Raw genomic sequence first — 20931 nt, 5'->3', positions numbered from 1 at the left:
GGAAGGGTGAATCGGACTTTTGAAGACTTTCCAAAATGAAACGACGTGAGCTCGTGTGACTTGAAGCCCGATTACAAAACCTGCTGATGCTGCCCCGTTTAAAAAAAAAAAACGTTTTAAAAATCCTTGTTTTTAAAACCCTCGGGCTTCTCCTCAAGATTTTTAGCCCCAAACGACCCCCCCCCCCCGCCTTTTCTTTTTCCAGCCATCACCCCTGTGCACCCCCCTGCTTCCCCCTTTCAAGCTCATTAAGTTAGGATGCCTTATCAGAGGGCACACTCACCCCTCCAAGGCCCTACGCGCGCACACACACACACACATGCACACACACACGCACACACACACACACACACACACACAGGCGATATTAAAGCTGACTGGATAAAAAACTATTGTTCATACATGCACACACACGCTCATCTCTCTCTCACACACATACACATGCGCGCGCGCACACACACACACACGCGTACCCACGCGCGATATTAAAGCTGACTGGATAAAAAACTAGTGTTCATACATGCACACACACGCTCATCTCTCTATTTCACAAACACACACACACACACATGGAGGTGTGTGTGTGTGTGTGTACCTCCATTGCTTTCTCCAAACCCTAACCCATCTCTAACCGACCCCCACCACCGCCCTGCACTCTCCTCCTAATCAACTCTTCCCATCCCTTCTCTCTCACCCCCCCTCCCCCTTACCCAGCTCTGGGGAGACACATTTTAGCAGACAGGGAAGGATGGAGAGAAAGAGAGAAGGGGAAAGCGAGAGACGGGGAGACAGAGGGAGAGAAAGAGATTCACTCCTCCTCTCTGCTGCCACAGCGGCTTCACTACAGAAGCCTTTGATGTTCTGCAAATTTCAAATTTCATTATAGAGAACCCCCTTCCCCTCTCTCTCCTCCCCCTCTCTGCTCTCGCGCTTAAACAGGCTTCTCTGCCTCACTCTCCCCCACCCCCAACGCTGAAGTTAAGAAACAGAAAGCCCTGCAGAAGAGACTCTTCATATGGGTTAATTATTCATCGGGCTCTGCTTGTATGTTCCACATGCGTGTCTCCGCGTGTGCGTCTGTACGTACACGCGTGTGTGTGAGTGAGTGTGTGTGTCAGTGTGTGCGAGTCACGGCTGGAATCTGGATGTTGCACGATGCCCGTCTTATCTCCGATCGCCTCGGATCGCCTTCACCCGTGCTCTCTCGCCACTCTACCGAACACACACTTACTTGTCCCCCGATAAGAGAGCGCTGGCCTTTTTCGGATAAACACACACACACACACCCTCAAGAGCACAAACGGACACACAGCAAGACCTTCCTCTGTAGAGATGCCATTTTCGAGCCGGGGCGCTCTTCAGACTCGACCATGCGACCATTTCAGGGCGGGAAGCTGCCATTTTGGGACCGCGCGTGTCGGCCACTCTGAGAAGTTCATTAAAGGATGATTGTAACATTCAATAATACAAAAAATGTAAATATTATTTCCATTTGTGATAAATATAGACATGTTGGTGCTACATTTCCCATCAAACTTTGGGTGATGCAGCTCTGAAGTCTGTGCGTTCTTTAATTCACACACATTTGATATTAAATTCATCTGATTTTGTTGGGAGGACTGCGATTGAGCATCGCTTATGAACCTGGATGTGTGTGTGTGTGTGTGTGGGTTCAGTCAGTTGATGACCTGTCAGTCATTCAGGCCTTCTGATCTGATTGCCTCCCTCTTTTTCCGTCCTCCATTTAACCACCTTCCTGGTCTCAGCTGCCACTCCTCTTTCACCTCTGACCCCCAGCCCAAGGCCAAAGTTGGGAGGTTGTCGCCATGGTAACACGAACAGCCCCGTGGCCCGTGACTGCTGACCCCGAGATCCCTAAGTAACCATGACGATCATCATTTTCTCCCCTCTGCCCCCCTGCCAGCTTGAGAGGGGAGGGATGAACAAACGGAAGAGACGCGGCGATCAACGGATAGATGGATAATGGATGGAAGGACGGACAGATGGACGAAAGAACAAAAGGGAGACGCGTGTCCCACTGAAAGGACACGCTTCGGGAATGAGTTTTGATGACCTAATGACCCTCTTCCTCTCATTGACTTTAAGAAAGAGAGCCGCTGTTTGGATGGAGATGGAGATCTACTCAACAGACGTGGCTTTGCTTCACTAAACAGCATCAAACTCCAAGAGGTCACAGGTCACCACTCCAGAGACGCATGTTTCATTCTTATTCAAATAACTGGGACAACGACAAACTACAGCTACGCCTGCTTATTGGCCTAAAAAAGATGTTTCATTACCAACATGAAACAAACATGGACGACTGAAAGTTTACTAAACAAGTGTAGACCAGTGTGATGTGGGCTTTCATTAGGGAGGCGTGTAGGCGTGCAGGTGTGTAGGCGTGTAGGTGTGCAGGTGTGCAGGTGTGCAGGTGTGTAGGTGTGCAGGTGTGTAGGCGTGCAGGTGTGCATAGGTGTGCAGGTGTGTAGGCGTGTAGGTGTGCAGGTGTAGTGTGCGTGTGCAGGTGTGCAGGTGTGTAGGTGTGCAGGTGTGTCAGGCGTGTAGGCGTGCAGGTGTGTAGTCGTGTAGGTGTGCAGGTGTGTAGGCGTGCAGGTGTGTAGGTGTGCAGGTGTGCAGGTGTGTAGGCGTGCAGGCGTGTAGGTGTGCAGGTGTGCAGGTGTGTAGGTGTGTAGGCGTGTAGGCGTGCAGGTGTGCAGGTGTGTAGGCATGCAGGCGTGTAGGTGTGCAGGTGTGTAGGCATGCAGGCGTGTGCAGGCGTGTAGGTGTGCAGGTGTGTAGGCGTGCAGGCGTGTAGGTGTGCAGGTGTGTAGGTGTGCAGGTGTGCAGGCGTGTAGGTGTGCAGGTGTGTAGGCGTGCAGGTGTGCAGGTGTGCAGGTGTAGGTGTGCAGGTGTGTAGGTGTGTAGGTGCAGGTGTGTGTGCAGGTGTAGGTGTGCAGGTGTGTAGGCGTGTAGGTGTGCAGGTGTGTAGGCGTGCAGGTGTGTAGGTGTGCAGGCGTGCAGGTGTGTAGGTGTGCAGGTGTGTAGGCGTGCAGGTGTGCAGGTGTGTAGGCGTGTAGGTGTGCAGGTGTGTCAGGCGTGTAGGTGTGCAGGTGTGCAGGCGTGTAGGTGTGCAGGTGTGTAGGTGTGCAGGTGTGTAGGTGTGTAGGCGTGTAGGCGTGCAGGTGTGTAGGCGTGTAGGTGTGAGGCAGGTGTGTAGGTGTGCAGGCGTGTAGGTGTGCAGGCGTGTGTAGGTGTGCAGGCGTGCAGGTGTGTAGGTGTGCAGGTGTGTAGGTGTGCAGGTGTGCAGGTGTGCAGGTGTGTAGGTGTGCAGGTGTGCAGGTGTGTAGGTGTGCAGGTGTGTAGGCGTGCAGGTGTGTAGGTGTGTAGGTGTGTAGGTGTGTAGGTGTGCAGGTGTGTAGGCGTGTAGGTGTAGGTGTGTAGGTGTGTGTGAGTGTAGGTGCAGGTGTGTAGGTGTGTAGGCGTGTAGGTGTGCAGGCATGCAGGCGTGTGTGGCAGGTGCAGGTAGGTGTGTAGGTGTGTAGGCGTGTAGGTGTGTAGGTGTGTGCAGGTGTGTAGGCGTGTAGGTGTGTAGGTGTGCAGGTGTGTAGGTGTGCAGGTGTGTAGGTGTGTAGGTGTGCAGGTGTGTAGGTGTGCAGGTGTGTAGGCGTGCAGGTGCAGGTGTGCAGGTGTGTAGGCGTGCAGGTGTGCAGGTGTGTAGGTGTGTAGGTGTGCAGGCGTGTAGGTGTGTAGGTGTGTAGGCGTGTAGGTGTGCAGGTGTGTAGGTGTAGGTGTGCAGGTGTGTAGGCGTGTAGGTGTGCAGGTGTGTAGGTGTGTAGGTGTGCAGGTGTGTGTGCAGGTGCAGGTGTGTAGGGTGGCAGTGTGGTGTAGGTGTGTGCAGGTGTGTAGGTGTGTAGGTGTAGGTGTGCAGGTGTGTAGGTGTGAGGTGTGCAGGTGCAGGTGTGTCAGGCGTGTAGGTGTGTAGGCGTGCAGGTGTGGGTGCAGGTGTGTAGGGTGTGTGTGCAGGTGTAGGTGTGTAGGTGTGTAGGTGCGTGCAGGTGTGTAGGTGTGCAGGTGTGTAGGTGTGTAGGCGTGTAGGTGTGTAGGCGTGCAGGTGTGTAGGTGTGCAGGTGTGTAGGTGTGTAGGTGTGTAGGTGTGCAGGTGTGTAGGTGTGTAGGTGTAGGCGTGTAGGTGTGTAGGTGCAGGTGTAGGTGTGTGTGTAGGTGTGCAGGTGTGTAGGTGTGTAGTGTGCAGGTGTGCAGGTGTAGGTGTGCAGGTGCAGTGTGTAGGTGTGTAGGCGTGCAGGTGTGTAGGTGTGCAGGCGTGTAGGTGTGTGTAGGTGTGTAGGCGTGTAGGTGTGTAGGTGTGTAGGCGTGCAGGTGTGTAGGCGTGTAGGTGTGTAGGTGTGTAGGTGTGCAGGTGTGTAGGTGTGTAGGTGTAGGTGCAGGTGTGTGCAGGTGTGTAGGTGCAGGTGTGCAGGTGTGTGCAGTAGGTGTGCAGGTGTGCAGGTGCAGGTGTAGGTGTGTGTGTGCAGGCGTGTAGGTGTGCAGGTGTGTAGGTGCAGGTGTGTAGGTGTGTAGGTGTGCAGTGTGCAGGTGTGTGCAGGTGTGTGTAGGTGTGCAGGTGTGTAGGTGTGCAGGTGTGTAGGTGCAGGCAGGTGCAGGCGTGTAGGTGTGCAGGTGTGCAGGTGTGCAGGTGTAGGCAGTGTGCAGGTGTGTAGTGCAGGTGCAGGTGTGTAGGTGCAGGTGTGTAGGTGTGTAGGCAGGTGTAGGTGTAGTGTAGGTGCAGGTGTGTGGTGCAGGTGTGTAGCAGGTGTGCAGGTGAGTAGGTGTGTAGGCGTGTAGGCGTGCAGGTGTGCAGGCGTGTAGGCGTGCAGGTGTGTAGGCATGCAGGCGTGTAGGTGTGCAGGTGTGTAGGTGTGCAGGCGTGTAGGTGTGCAGGTGTGTAGGTGTGTAGGTGTGCAGGCGTGCAGGTGTGTAGGCGTGCAGGCGTGCAGGTGTGCAGGCGTGTAGGTGTGCAGGCGTGTGCAGGTGTGCAGGTGTGCAGGTGCAGTGTAGCGTGCAGGTGTGTAGGTGTGCAGGTGTGCAGGTGTGTAGGTGCAGGTGTAGGTAGGTGTGCAGGTGTGCAGGTGTGCAGGCGTGCAGGCGTGTAGGTGTGCAGGTGTGCAGGTGTGTCGGTGTGCAGGTGTGTAGGTGTGCAGGTGTGTAGGTGTGCAGGTGTGTAGGTGTGTAGGCGTGCAGGTGTAGGTGTAGGTGTGCAGGTGTGTAGGTGTGCAGTGTGCAGGTGTGTAGGTGCAGGTGCAGGTGTGTGTGGTGCAGGTGTGCAGGTGTGTAGGTGTGCAGGTGTGTAGGTGTGCAGGTGTGTAGGCGTGTAGGTGTGTAGGCGTGTAGGTGTGTAGGTGTGTAGGTGTGTAGGTGTGCAGGTGTGTAGGTGTGCAGGCGTGTAGGTGTGTAGGTGTGTAGGCGTGCAGGTGTGTAGGTGTGCAGGTGTGTAGGTGTGTAGGTGTGCAGGTGTGTAGGCGTGCAGGTGTGTAGGTGTGCAGGCGTGTAGGTGTGTAGGTGTGCAGGTGTGTAGGTGTGCAGGCGTGTAGGTGTGTAGTGTGCAGGTGTGTAGGTGTGTGTGCAGGTGTGTAGGTGTGTAGGTGTGCAGGCGTGTAGGTGTGCAGGCGTGTAGGTGTGTAGGCGTGTAGGTGTGCAGGCGTGTAGGTGTGCAGGTGTGTAGGCGTGTAGGTGTGCAGGTGTGCAGGTGTGTAGGCGTGTAGGTGTGTAGTGGTGCAGGTGAGCAGGTGTGTAGGTGTGCAGGTGTGTGTGTAGGTGCAGGTGTGCAGGTGTGTGTAGGTGTGTAGGTGTGTAGGCGTGCAGGGTGTGTAGGTGTGCAGGTGTGTAGGTGTGCAGGTGTAGGTGCAGGTGTGTAGGTGTGCAGGTGTAGGTGCAGGTGTAGGTGTGTAGGTGTGTAGGTGTGTAGGTGCAGGTGTGTAGGTGTGCGTGCAGTGCAGGTGTAGGTGTAGTGTGCAGGTGTGTAGGTGTGTAGGCGTGTAGGTGTGTAGGCGTGTAGGCGTGTAGGCGTGCAGGTGTGTAGGCGTGTAGGTGTGTAGGCATGCAGGTGTGTAGGCGTGCAGGTGTAGGTGTAGTGTGTGCAGGTGTGTAGGCGTGCAGGTGTGCAGGCGTGTAGGTGTGTAGGTGTGCAGGCGTGTAGGTGTGTAGGCGTGCAGGTGTGCAGGCGTGTAGGTGTGCAGGTGTGTAGGCGTGTAGGTGTGTAGGCGTGTAGGTGTGTAGGTGTGCAGGCGTGTAGGTGTGTAGGCGTGTAGGTGTGCAGGCGTGCAGGTGTGTGGTGTAGGCGTGTAGGTGCAGGCGTGTAGGTGTGCAGGTGTGTAGGTGTGCAGGCGTGTAGGTGTGTAGGTGTAGGTGTGTAGGTGTGCAGGTGTGCAGGTGTGTAGGTGTGTAGGTGCAGGCGTGCAGGTGTGTAGGTGTAGGTGTGTAGGTGCAGGTGTGCAGGTGTGTAGGTGTAGCGTGTAGGTGTGTAGGCAGGTGTGTAGGTGTGCAGGTGTGTAGTTGTGCAGGTGTGCAGGTGTGTAGGTGTGCAGGTGTGTAGGTGTGCAGGTGTGTGCAGGTGTGCAGGTGTGTAGGCGTGCAGGTGTGTAGGCGTGTAGGTGTGCAGGTGTGCAGGTGTGCAGGCGTGCAGGTGTGTAGGCGTGCAGGTGTGCAGGTGTGGCAGGTGTAGGGTGTAGGTGTGTGCAGGTGTGTGCAGGCGTGCAGGTGTGTAGGCGTGCAGGTGTGCAGGTGTGCAGGTGTGTAGGTGTGCAGGTGTGTAGGTGTGTAGGTGTGTAGGTGTGCAGGTGTAGGTGTGTAGGCGTGTAGGTGTGTAGGCGTGTAGGTGTGCAGGCGTGTAGGTGTGCAGGTGTGTAGGTGTGTAGGTGTGCAGGTGTGTAGGCGTGCAGGTGTGTAGGTGTGTAGGTGTGCAGGTGTGCAGGTGTGTAGGTGTGTAGGCGTGCAGGTGTGTAGGTGTGCAGGCGTGTAGGTGTGCAGGTGTGCAGGTGTGTAGGTGTGTAGGCGTGCAGGCGTGCAGGTGTGTGCAGGTGTGTAGGCGTGCAGGTGTGTAGGTGTGTAGGTGTGTAGGTGTGCAGGTGTGCAGGTGTGTAGGTGTGCAGGTGTGTAGGCGTGTAGGTGTGTAGGTGTGTAGGTGTGTAGGTGTGTAGGTGTGCAGGCGTGTGTAGGTGTGTAGGTGTGTAGGTGTGTAGGTGTGCAGGTGTGTAGGCGTGTCGGTGTGTAGGTGTGTAGGTGTGTAGGTGTGTAGGTGTGCAGGTGTGCAGGCGTGTCGGTGTGTAGGTGTGTGCAGCATGTAATGGGGTGTATTTTCTTCTTCTCTGTCACCGCGGTGGCAGCTTGGCATCGCTGTGTTCGGCCTCCTCGTCAAGCTCCACTCGGCCTCCACCACGCCGGTGCTTTTGAGAGTCTGAGCTCCTGAGCGTCTCAGGCCTCCACGGACCGGTCGATGGCGGCTTCGTCTCGTCTCTCTCCCACTCAGGCTTTGGTTGTTCTCTCTACTGAAGAGCATCTTTCTTTCCTGCATTTCTGTTCTGAATCCTTGTCCTTCTCAATGTTTGGCCTCCTGTAATGGGCTGGGGAGAGTGTCACGTGTGTGTGTGTGTGTGTGTGTGTGTTTCATTTATTTAAATGTATTTAACCAGGAAATGCCGATTAAAAATCTCTTTTACAAGAGCGTCCTGGCCGAGACAGCAGCAGCAGCAGCACGTCACACAACGTTTCAGACATACAACATAAAACTGTGACAGACAAAAGAAAAAAAGAAAGATAATCTTTGAGATCACAGCATGAATACAACCCAAACTCATCATAACCCAGTTCACACAGGTGCACATCCCTCCGTCAGAGAAAACATCTACAACCAGGTGAAGCGACCTCCAAGTCTTTACATCTATTTTTACTCCACCTAAAGAGAACCGGTTCCTCAGGTGACATGAGCCAAAAACATTATTACACAATCTGATGTGGCCACCGCCATGCCGCAGGTCACCCAGGACACATTTGACAGTATTTCCTCATGAGAAAAGGTATAATTTTTAACAAGCATTACATTTTGTCGCACCACATACCGTAAGAAGGGACCTGTAATGATCTGTGTAATGTTCTCTGTGCCGCAACATGCCGGTGTCTCCCTGCCACATCATCTTGTGTTCTCTTTAGATTAAATGTTATCTTTCATCATGGAGTGTCACAATATATCTGTGACGGTCTGTTGAGCTGTACTGGCGATAAGAATTCACCCGGTCTTCATTCCAATGGGAGGAGACGAGCAGACGTTGCTCGCTCTCTGACACAAACTGAATGCCTCAGAGAATTTGCTTAAATGAAAGTGATACAGATGCGTGTTGTGGAGGTTACCCTGTGGAGTGATATGTGGGCGTATCAGTCTTTGTATTTTTTTGATAGAGAACATATTAAAGAGCTCGATACAGAACAATTCATTTTACATTTATAAATCTTTCATATCTGCTCCGAACACAGCTAATGGACATCTCTATCACCTTGATGAGTGGTACTGTTGCCATGAATAATTCCTAATTCTTATACAATTTTAACCCACAGGACATGTGACCACTTATTTGGTTCCCTCTGCGTGACTCTCCAGCCTCACCCTCTTCCTCTCCATCTCTGCAGTGTTGGATGTCGGCCATCTTGCCCCCAGCGCTGTAGTTCAGTGACGAGGCTCATGGTGGCCCCTCCGTCAAAGGGCCACCGAGCCGCTCTGCCATTGGCTGCCCACCAAAGCCTTTACTCTGATTGGCTGTCTGGCAGGGGTCTTGTAGCTTTGCTGCTCCCAATGACCTTCCGTGCTGACCCAGAGATGCTCACCAGCTCTCTCTCTCACACACATGTTTGTGTACACCTGTGCAAGATCATGTATGGATAATGCATACATTGATCTTGCACAAGTAGAAACAATATATATCATAAAACATGGTGTCATGGCATGACTGCTATCCTTTGATTTATGCTATTTTACAGCATAAGATAATGCAATTTATTTCCTTCCTTGCAGGAAAGGTAGACATTTAATATCTAATAAAAGAAAGTAAAAACGACAACGTCTTTTTATCACAAAGAAACGGTTAATGGTATGGAATATCAAAGGCAACTCGAGAGACAAACACCCTCGAGTGGCAGTAGCTGCTTCCAACACAAAGACAATTAAGATCCATCGAATCTTCAGAGTTACTCCCTCATCAAAATAGTAACGCTCTCCAAAATATCAGCCGAGCTTTCGACTGTTCTAAGTCCAAATCCATCCCCATAAGCATAAAGTTCTCAAAGAACTACAACCAAAAACCACTGAAAGAAATCCCCCCAACCGCCTTCGACGTCTCTCTCTCCATTTTTAACAGCCCCCTCAGAAATTTTCTCCATCCATCAAAGACGGCAGTAATTATTAATGAGCGCCTCCCTGTTCTTTCTGCATTATGCATGAGAGCGTTGCCTCTGAAAGCAGAGGGTAATGGGGGGGTGGACAGAAGGGGAGGGGCTTGGGTCACACACGTGCACACAGGCATACACAGGCGTACACAGGCCACCTCTCAGGGTCACCGGCCTACGCCCACAAAGCCAAAAAGATTAATTATACTCTATACCCCCCTCGTAAATATAAACATGTAAAAGTAGCCACCTTTTTAACGACAGCTAAATTCGACAACGTGGGAGGAGGGCGGGTTAGCTCGGGTCTCCGAGGGAGGAGACGCTCTTTCCAACAGACATTCATGTACAAACCTGTGCACACACACACACACACACACACACGGACCGTTCGGGCTTGTTGTGTTTGAATCCTCTGAGATTTCTGGCAACTCTGAAAAAATTGCATGCCTTGCATGTGGAGAAAAATAAAAACAAAAAAGTGTCCTGCTCAGTCGGCCCCTGCCGGCTGCTGAGGATAGAAGCCGGAGAGTTCTCTACTTCACCTTCACATTGTGCCGGTTCACCTTTTGTCTTTGACTCTTTCCTTATTGCCCCTCACTCCCTCCACCTGCCTTTCCCTTTTCTCATCAACCAAGTTCAACCCCAGGTCAGGTATCTTCGGTGTGGTCGAGGGCCAGAGAAAGAAGAGGTGAAGATGCACCAGGCATAGGCGGGCATGTCATTTTAAGTTGCAGGCTACTATAAGAGGAACTGAAACGGGGCTCTTGGCAGATGATGGACATCAGGCTCCGGATGGCGTGAATTAAGTTTAACAATATTTAATGTTAAGAAGTGTAAACACACAATGGAGGCTCAGGGTCGTGGGTTTCGTGGTGATCCGGCTCAACAGGAACCAGCCTGAAGAACCCGGGTCAAGACCAAAGAGAACCATCTTCCCCCAGTACAGAGTCTTAGTCCCAGAATCAGCCAATCAGCTCCTCTCAAAGGTAGTTCAGCCTCTAACACCTTCCTGTTGGATAAAAGTCCCGCTATCAAAATGGATCAAAACGTCACTTCCGGTCAAGTCGCTAAACAAGTATTTTCACAATAAAAGTCCCGTCTGTTATTGTCTGCATTAAAGTCACTTCACGGCTTCAACCGGCTTCGACAATCTGAAATACTAACTAACATTCACTCTCATGAACACACATTACTTCTTGCCATGTACATTCATCATTTGCATAGAGTAAACATTATACCCCTATGCTTCATAACACATTCATAATAATAATATTCTCCCTAATATTTCCTATTATAATATCTTTCTATATGTATTAATTTAAAGCTCAAGACTACAGAATCTAAATAAACTATTACAACCTAACACTTCTGTGTGTGTAATGTCCTTCCCCAGAACCTCTGGTGTCTTTTCACACAACGCTCCTTCATCCTTTAACCGCCGCATGAGCTGAGATGAGCATCACCTCGCCACCTCCTTCCGTAGCTCCTTCAGCTCCCTCACTCGCACTGTATTCCAGGATTACTCAGATGGATGAAAAGAAGGAAAAGATAGCAAATGAGGCCAACCCCCTCCCACACACACATGTGATCATAGAGACAAAATAATAAACATTTCAGCAGTCAAGCTATCGTCAGTGTCCGCAATTAAGAAATACCTCTGTGCAATTGGTGACTTTTTGCATCCTTCTGAACAAGGAGTAGAAACACCTGAAGTCGATTTCAGAATGACTCCACATGGCCAATGAGGCTGCAGCAGTGAGCACTAATGAACCCTCGGATGTTTCTTCTTCTTTTACTTCTTCGTGGCGACCTGCATTTCCCTCGACGGTCCCCCAGTGTGCGACTTGTTCCTCCCCTTCAGCTCTAGAGAGAGAACCCCCACACCGCCCTGCGCCACAGCCGAAACACCATCGAGGAGTATTTGTTGATAGAGTCTGATGAGCTAACGTTGTTTCTACAATTCTGTAAGAAAGAAAAAAAAAGGTACGCAGCAAATAAAATAAATAACAACGGCAATCTTCCCTGTGTGTGTGTGTGTGTGTGTGTGATAGTACTCAGAGTCGTGCGTGCCAGCAGAGCCCTCTCCTCCTCCTCTCCTCCTCTCCTCCTCCTCTCCCCTCTCGGCTGCTATTTTTGCCCTGTTCTTATGTAAGCTGCTCCTGACGCGCTAAAGACAGAGGCAGAGTCCAGAGTCGGGATGGTGAGCATCTCCAGCGGACACACACATACACACAAACACACACACACACATTATATATATTCACACACACACACACACTAAGGGGCCTGTGACACATGCACACATCCATCGAAAAGCAGAAAGTGAAGCTCTGCTGGCTGTCAGATGGTGGCACTAGACATACAGAGGGAACCGTAAGCCAACAGTGGAACTGTGTTTGCCTTGGCAATAGCGCCGTGTTGATGTGTGTGGATACGGCTCTGAGGCGCACATCATGGAGATTACTGCAGTAACTTTCGTCATGCCTTTTAAAAAACATGTTATATCTCTTCCATTTCATTTGCTCGACTGCAGCAGCGCTCTCTCACACGATCACTTCAAGGTTCCGGGCATGTTGTCAGAGCCCTGTGACTGTGGCCCTCACGCGGTTTATTTTTAGTTCCATCTAAATACAACACTTGTTCTACTGATGTACTCAAATCAGTCCAGAGATGAGAGAACAAGTTGCATTTCTAAAAATCTATGTAAAGTATGCATGCATCCATCGTAATGTTACTCTATCAAATAAAATACTAACAATTACAAATTGAAATAAACTGAAATATTATACAATGCGCATTGCTGCAAATTGGATAAAAATATTAATAAACGTCATTTTTCTGTCCAGAGTCAGTTTAATTTCCCAGTCGGCAGTATATTTGTAAGACAGTAATGATTTTTTCAAATGCTGCACATCTTATCTCAGAGCAAATATTTTAATTACACTTAACTCAATTTGCCGACACTGAAATTAATTGCAAATATTGAGTCTCTCTGCATTTGTCAGTCATTATTATGCAGAACACTTACGCTGAGGTCTCCGTCTCTTATCAACAATCACAGATCAGGTTGGGATCGGATGTTTTTTTAAGTTGTGAGTTGTGACCATCTTTGTATTTTGCTCTTTCTTCTTTATCGCTATCCCCAGCCCTCCTTTTCCGTTTTATTTCTCCCATATTGTTTAAATTGCGGTCTTATCTGTGGGAGTATTTCTATATCCATAAAAGGTAAACAAGTGCACAAAAATGTATGAGAATTTCATTTATCAAAACTAAACGTCCTTATGAAACAAGACTATACAAATAACTAAAACGTATAACTTCAGCCTTCTCAAACGGACACGCATTACTCAACCCCCACGGCGGGCACACACACGTGCCGCAATCTCCATAAATTAGGACTGTCAGTGTGTGTGTGAGGGTGTAATAACTGACACCTAGTAATGAGCACGCCATTTTCAGCCAACCAGTGCAGAGGGAAGGGGTTGGGTTAGTAGTGTGGGGGTGGCAGAGGTCACAGGTCAGGGGGTCAAGGTCACCTCCTGCAGGGTTTGGCTTTAGATGGCTGAGGCAACCCTAAATTGAGGGATGTGGTGACATGAGGGGACACGGGGGTACCCCTTCAGGGAATTGGCGTGTGTCGCCGCCAGCTGGGGTGAGGATATTATATAAGGGAATATTCATGCTCATTTTAATTGTCAGAAAGTAACTGCCACGAGCGTGACTTGGCAGATGGAAGACAGCTTGATCTATGTCTGTTTTTGACCATTTCTACGTCTGTGTGGTAAGCCGACAGATAAAGTATAATATATACTCTATACAGCTCCCCCAAAGCAGCTCCCCCCCCCCCAAAAAAAGCTCAAGGGGATGTAAATGGTCACCATTACTGATTTATTACACTTGTCTATTTAAAATAACTTGAATATATCTCTTTTCTACCTACGAAGGCGAGTGTGCGTGAATACGTTGGCTAATGAGGACAGACGCCTCGGCCATTTTAGCTGTGCATTTCTGTTTTCCCGTCTCTCGCTGTTCACTGACGCAGCATCAGCGGTCCACGCCACAAATACTGCATGGCCTCAAAAAATAGAGAGGATGGAAGGACCGGGGTGAGAGGAAGGAAAGGAGAGGAAAGGAAAAGAGACGAGGAGGAAACAAAGAGGGGGGGGAAAGCCGTGGCTGTTAAGGAGAATGGCGACGGGGAGGGGAACGGAGGAAGAGATGGGAGAACGGGGGAAGGGGAAAGTGTGGGGGGGGAGAGTGACTAAGAGATAAAAGTGGAGCGAGTGTGTTTGTGCGATGGGCGGACGGCCTCGGGGAGCGGTCGACTCACTGCGGATGTGCTGACGGTCTCCGGGCCGTTTGCTCACTCGCTCCAAATAGGACAGGGGGGGGGGGGGCAGGTGAGAGTGAGGGGGGTTGAGAGCGGAAAACTGGGGAGGGGGGGAATGTGCAAAATGGATGGGGGGGAAAAGAACTGAAAATCACAGGAAAAGAGAGAAGAGCAGCAAAGGAGACCTCTTGTTTGGAAAGGTTAAGGAGCAAAAAAAGGATGGTAATGAAAGTAACACAAGAGTAAAAAAAAGAAGGGAGGAGTTGAAATGGTAAAGTAGAGATAAGATGCTTTATTTCCCCCCCTCCGCTAGGAGTCAAGGGAACACGGGATACAGGCAGCGACCAGGGCCTCTTCCGTCACAAGGAAGTCTCCAATAAAACAACTGGCAGGCCATGTGACGCTGTGTGCACTCAATGCATTCACGGTGCGTGTGTGTGTGTGTGTTCTGCCTCTTCGCATGTACATGCAAATGGAAAAAAGCTGTCTCTGAGTCGACATAATGAGCACTTGTGCATCATGTGACGTGAACAGTCTGCTCGAGGACGGAAACGCGCGCGCAATTGATCTGCCGGGTGTGAAGGAACAGCGAGACGTGTTTGCGTCTCACCATAATGATCCTTCTAAATACATCAAATCATGTGTTCAAGCCCCGCGATGAAACCCTCTGCTGCTCTCCGAGATGAAGCTTTGACTGTTTGGAGTTCATCACGCACACACACACACACACACACACACACACACACGTGTGTGAAGGTATGTTACGAAAGAGTTGCAGACGTAAGAAACTTAGAATGAGCGTGTTGGATGGGGGGGTCTTTATGCAACATCCCAGGGAAGCCAGCAGATTGAGACGAGTGTTGCTCAATATGGAAAGAGGGCACACAGCAAAGGCTGCTGGGAGTTCCTGATTGGCTGCTAATGTTGCTATCCAGGCTGGGATTGGTGGAGTTTACGCAGCCCCACATCACGTTGTTGGGACTAAACCCTTTTGGACTGAGGCGAAGCAGAGAGGGACAGATCTCAAAACATACACACTTTCAGACACACACACACACACATTCAAAGGATGTATTGCATGCAACTGGATATGCATCTGTTAATGATAATCCCGCAAGCGCTCCGACATCGACGCGGATGGGCTGTGTGTCGACCGAGATGTTTTCTCGTCTCCTTATATAATGATCTCTGGTGAATCTGTGCAGTTGAAAGGGAAACGGGGCGAACTTCCTTAATTTCTCCATTCTCTTTAAAGCCAGACTCGAAGGTGGACGGAATAAATTGGAGCTTAACCATGCGTGAAGGCACAGCCAGCGGGCCCCTTTCCACCACTACACGCCACATTTGTCAAATCAGAGGAATTTCTGCTCCACGTGAATCCAGAATTGGGGAAAAAATGGACATGGCAAGGATTTAAATTTAAGTCACGCACAAGGAGCAGCGCTCCTAGAAAAGAAAAGTATCCTGGAGTTTGTAGTTATTATGTCCCTTGGTCTTATAACTGTTACAAAAAATGATTTTTTTTGTGTGTGTTCAGTCAGTAAGCTGCATGCTATTAATAAAACATGAGATGAGACAAGGGAGTGAGTCAGGGGAAATGCATCACTCCTCTTCTGGCCTCGCTGCCTTTCCCCCGGAGCGTGTGGGCTCGACCTCTCCCTCAACGCGTCTCTGCCCGGCGACAGTGAGCAGGATCTCCTCCGGTGGAGGTGACGTCTTCATGGATGAACCCCAACAGTTGTCCTCTTTGTCGACCCGCATCTCGCTGACGTGGGGAAGTGGGATGTGAAGAACATATGAAGGCAAACAGCTGCTCTGTCGGCCACGTGTGGGAGATGCACAAACGTGGCCGGTGTCTGAGAGAACGGCCATGACGGACGCAAAAGAACTGACAGAACTGATGTGGGCGACGTCACTAGGTGTGCGTGTGTGTGTGTGTGTGTGTGCAAGCAAGCTTGTTTTAACCCTCCTGTTACCTTTAGGGTCAATTTGACCCCATTCAATGTTTAACGTCGGTGTTCTTTGGGGTCAATTTGACCCCAGGCTGTTTTTCACTGTGTCAAACATATAAGAAATATCAACTTTTTTATATATTTAAAATGCTATTTAGGTATCAGCAAACAAACATAAAGTACCTCACACTTAAACTTGGGAAACAATATTAATTCTAATAATTTTCTGGAGGTTTTAATTGCTGGGGTCAAATTGACGAAGAGGGTAAAATATGTTAGTAAATGTAAAGGTAACAGGAGGGTTAAGGGTGAAGGTTGGGCTGATAAATCCTTGATCCATCTCTTCCAAACTTGTCATGCCCCTCCCTACATTCAATAGGAGTGTGAACAGAGTACCTCTTTTCTCTATCACACACACACACAGTCTAAGATACACACAATCCCTGTGCCCTCCTGGTGCATTAATGTTCTTACATCACCTCCTCCAGTGAGCAGAGAAAACAAGAGAGCAAGAGGTGGAGTGATGGGTTGTGGGGGATGTTTTTTTTTGTCATCACTGGAACCCTATTTGAGCTAGAAAGGACTACATGTAGTCTCATAATAGTGTCAGTTGGAAGCCCCTGGTCAAGCTGGATGACAGAAGGCTGGTTTACATTGGATAAAGTACATACCATGAACACACACGGGGGTTTTCTTTGCAGTTAGAGCTTGAACATGCTCCTCACTGGTGTGCCTCTCCATGGTTGGCTGGATCTCAGACACATTAACACTGTCTGGCATTGACTTACACCCATGAGACCTCGCAGGCCCACGCCTGGGCACCATCCTTCTGCTCTAATACACCCCGTGACCCCTCGGGATGGGTCTGATTTGAGGACGAAGTTTGGGGTTTGGGTTTGTGTGCATGTGCGCGTCGCTACCTCGTGTCGGATCACGGCTTTCCCAAAAGCGCTTGAGCAGTTCCTCGAGGCCGACATCTTTCGGGGAGAAGACCACCCTCACCACCTCAGCGTGGCCCGTCAGACCTAAAGGAGACACACAAAATGTCATTATTAAAAATCAAGTTGAAGGCATTAACACTCACTGCTTCCTTCTCCTTCCTCTACACACACAAACACGTAGCTACCAAGTGACGATCACCCCCATCTGGATTCTGCATGCTGAACGTTGCAAAGCAAAGATATCCAGGGGCATTCGTGTGTGTGGTGTTGGTGCCATCGAGTGTATGTGTCCGGGTAGAAGACATTCAGGGTGAAGCCGCACTTACGGCAGTAATAGAAAAGAAAGATAAAGAGTGAGAGGAGGGAGAGAGGACAGCACAGGTTCAGGCTTATGGCCAAAAGTAGCCAAAAGCACACAGACACTCGCTCCTGTGTGCAGCTGCCAGGACCCCGAAGCTCCAACAAGATGCCTGCAGGCGTCCTCCAACTGGGGGAGGGTTAGGGTCTCACATGCAGGTGTATGGGCGCACACACACACACACACACACACAAATCAATGCAAATATATACCTTTGCTGAATGTAAATACAGAAGTGTTAGGATTCTATCAATATTAGCCATTCCCGTCTCTCACACATTACAGACACAGGTGTACACACACACACACACACACACACAGTCTAAGATACACGTAATGCCATGCCCACAGATAGATGCATCAGGTGCATTGCAGACAATAGGAGAAGGGATGCCAAATCCCTGGATCTGGCCTGAGACCCACTTTCTGTCTCTAAACGACACTTGGCACCAACAGAGGATCCTCTCATGCAGAATGACTTCACCTCTGTTAATAGTGACCGAAAATCAAGGATGGCACACTTTTCAGTGGATATGAGCCGTCTGTCATGAGCCAATGAAAAAGAGTAAGACAGTGTTTGCTGGAGCTGTTGATCTTTTTTATTCACAAAAAATGGCAACATTTAATAAAGGATATATTATCAGAGTATGTCTACCTTTGTCACGATGTACATGATGTCAACGTTAGCCTAATGCATGGATGTGTGGCGCGTGTGTTGTGGAGGTGATGAGCGTGAGGAGAGGAGGCAGCAGGGTGGATCTCAGATGCAGGGAGAGGCAAGAGGAGGCGCATGTGACAGTTTCTAGAGCGAAAGGCCCAGGTGAGCTGTCAACCAATCGACTACAGAGGTTGGCAAGCACAGCCTTCACAATGCACTGACTCCCACCATGTAAATATGCATATATTGCTGTAGGTTAAAGCCAACATCGAGTTGGGTTGTCGTCTAGCAGTCATGGTGAAGGACAGTCAAGATCTGCTGGGGAAACAAAGCAGCATGCGCTCTGATTCTCTACGCTTGTCCCATGTGAAGGGGGTGAAAGGCCCGAAGAAGTGATGCCACTAAAGCTGCTCGAGATTCAATGTTTTGCTGGAGGACACTTCAGCAGCATGAACAGCCCTCTGGGTCAGAGTGGCCTCCCAAATCACCACGACATCCTGTGGCCTTTTCTGGTTTAATTGTTCTCTGCTGTTGGATACGGTAGAACTTGATTTCATCAAGAGAACGTCATTTACCAGAAAAAGCCTCCTCTTGTGTTTGTGAGAGTCGGTCCTCTCTACGGAGGAACGACAGAAGTAGCATGGTGTTGTTGCACTGACGTCGACAAAAGGGCCTGCAGCCCACGCCTCGTACCAACCAGTTTCTTTTATCCACGATGTTTTCCTAACCTGAACCAACCTAAACTTTGGCAGACACAAACACATTGACATTCAGTTTTCAATTCAGTTTATTTGTATCGCCCATTTTCACAAATTACAAATTCCCCTCAGAGTGCTTTACAATCTGTACACATAGACATCCCTGACCTTTGACCTCACATCGGATCAGGAACAACTCCCAAACAACCCTTCAGGGTAAAAGGTCAGAACCCTTGAGGAGAGAACAGAGGAGGATCCCTCTCCAGGATGGACAGGTGTCATAGATGTCATGTGACCAGAAGGAATCATGACACAGCAACAACACAATGAATCCTTTTGGAGCGAAAATATGGGAGGATATTGAAGAGTCCTCATCAGTTTATTTAGTCAATTAGCTGTGAGGATTGTTGGATGTGCAGCTTTGAAGAGCGTAAGCACAACAGGTAACAGAATCAACTCGTGATTCAATATTGCAAACGAGGACGACGGGGAATGAGTCGTGCTAGAATATGCTGATTGGTGAAACCATCTCCTTCGATCCATCTCCCAGCCGTCTGTGTTGACATATTTGACTGCAACTCAGCCGCCTCTGTCAGTCGGGCCGTCCCGCTTTCCACCCGCCTGTCTTTCCATCCTTCCCCCGGCTCCGCTGACGGTTCCGTCAGCCTCTTCTTTCCTGCCGTCTGTCCGTCTGTCTGTCTGTCTGTCTGTCTGTCCTCCCCTGGCTGCGTTGACAGCTCCTCGGTCTCGTGCCGTCGCAGTGTTCTGCTCCGTCACGGCCACTGGAGCGACGCCGGCACTCCGCTCAGCCGATGGACAGGCAGCCATTCTCTCTTCCACTTTTTTTCCTAACATTTTCTTTCCCCATAAAAGTAGATTTCACCCGTTTCCTCTCACGCCGCAGCTCTCGGGCTCTCTCGTTTTCAGTCGTCTGGCTCCATCTCCGTCCTCCTTCATAGCCGGCCATCTTGTTGCTGGAAAGCTGACAGAAAGGGAGACTGGTCGAGGTGGCCAGACGGGAAGGTCGAAGCATCTCGGCCCTTCTCTCCGCGTCCCCCCGCGCTACACCTGCATCGACATTCCATACCTGCGTGTAATAATGCGCCTTCGGGAAGAGAGGAGCCCCAAACTAACGGCTCACAACTCCTAGATACACAGGACAGGCACGCCGATGAAGAGCGAGCTCGCCGTACTTCTTTTGAATTATATATTGCCGTGCGTGAATCTATTTAAATCTCACAATGAGGAAAATGAACAGAAACTAATTCGGTAAATATTTTCGAGGGCTTTGATTGCAAATTCTCAGAATTCAAGCCACAGTCTCAGGAAAAGACGACAGTTTATGGCGCTTCACACACAGTAACCTCTGTTGGCAAAAAAACCCGCCGCAGTACAGCACAGCACAGAGCCCAATCCTTACAAGTAGGTCATGGGTGGGTGGGGACGGGGGGTGCAGCCCATCTGGAGCAGTGCATTCTGAGGAGTTGACTGCAGATGAAGGGGAAGGCAGCGAAAAAGGATGAGAGCGCTGTACTTAAAACACGACTCTGTATCTTTTTCTTTTCCCTTTGCAATTTTTGGTCTCGTGAACCCCCGACTGATTTCACAGAGAAATGTCCTGCCAACCCACTTCCCCTCCTCCCGGGGAGGGAGCTCGATCAGGTAACACATATCAAAGTGCGGAGGTCTCGCATGTGGGGAAATATGCAGATTCGCACACGAGGTTCCGAGTGTATTACCTGAGCCGACCTCGTGGGAAGTGGGGTTGGGTGTAAAGCCGCCGGCGAAGCCCACTTGTGTGCTGAAGACTCCTGGAAGCCGCCAGAAAAGTCTCTCGGCGCCCCAGAAACAGCCTAAACCTGGACAGAAAGACGGCATTAGTGCTTGTTGTCTTCCATACCATGCACACATGTTATCAACAATGTGTCCAGGACTACACTGGATTCCATTTTGGGTCCATTGTAATATCAGAAATGTGTGATTATGCATTCTCACCAACGATGATGGTCTCCATGCCTTCTGGAAAAGGCTCCACAGTGGGATTCCCATTGGCTGCGTGTTTGTCTGGAAAATAAAAGTGTGCAAATGTGAAATCAGATCTCAACACAGGCGGCACAAATCACAGCCTCTGTGCGCAGGGGCCGACTCGCGGCCTCGACTCGGCCTCATAGGTCTGCGCTTCATTATCGGCTGACCAGCGGATCAGAGGCTGAGGCTTCTGTGCTGGAAGACAGTTACGGGATTACACGGCTTTGACCGCCATTACCCCGGCTGTCCTCCCCTCAGAGCCCACGATGAAACACCATCACACAGTTATTTTTCCATTTTTTTTGCCTTCAAACGTGAGTGTGTTCAGCGCTCGGCCCGGCCCCATCGGGTGTCCACAAGGGGAACCGATGACGACACTTCAGGGGCACGCGCCGGTGTAAACCCACGAGCGGGGGAGACGACAAGTACACCCACTGCCGTCCTCAGCTTCACCACGTTAAAAATACCCGATAAGTAAAACAAACTGGAGTGCTGAGAGATGGCAGTGGGGGTGGCACTCCACTGCCAACTGTG

At 50.2% G+C, this 20931-nt stretch overlaps 1 protein-coding gene across 4 annotated transcripts in view; it reads right to left on the bottom strand.

The window, feature by feature from the left end:
* The window catches only part of msrab (methionine sulfoxide reductase Ab), a 57817-nt gene that overhangs the window by 33883 nt on the left and 3003 nt on the right, over positions 1-20931 (bottom strand). Inside the window, exons 2-5 of one of the 4 annotated variants that reach the window (XM_056427084.1) lie at positions 20365-20433; positions 20109-20228; positions 16635-16739; positions 7676-7784 (exon numbers count right to left, since the gene is read on the bottom strand). In XM_056427084.1, the coding sequence (XP_056283059.1) occupies positions 7699-7784; positions 16635-16739; positions 20109-20228; positions 20365-20383 (330 nt within the window). In that variant the 5' untranslated portion in view covers positions 20384-20433 and the 3' untranslated portion in view covers positions 7676-7698. Of the gene's footprint in view, positions 1-7675; positions 7785-10926; positions 11395-14508; positions 15528-16634; positions 16740-20108; positions 20229-20364; positions 20434-20931 lie in introns of those variants that run through there. The other 3 variants (XM_056427086.1, XM_056427085.1, XM_056427087.1) reach the window with 3 other exon arrangements.

The sequence above is a fragment of the Pseudoliparis swirei genome, chromosome 11 (assembly GCF_029220125.1).
Source record: "Pseudoliparis swirei isolate HS2019 ecotype Mariana Trench chromosome 11, NWPU_hadal_v1, whole genome shotgun sequence".
In the NCBI taxonomy this organism is placed as follows: Eukaryota; Metazoa; Chordata; class Actinopteri; order Perciformes; family Liparidae; genus Pseudoliparis; species Pseudoliparis swirei.
This window is presented reverse-complemented; position numbering and strand designations above follow the sequence as displayed.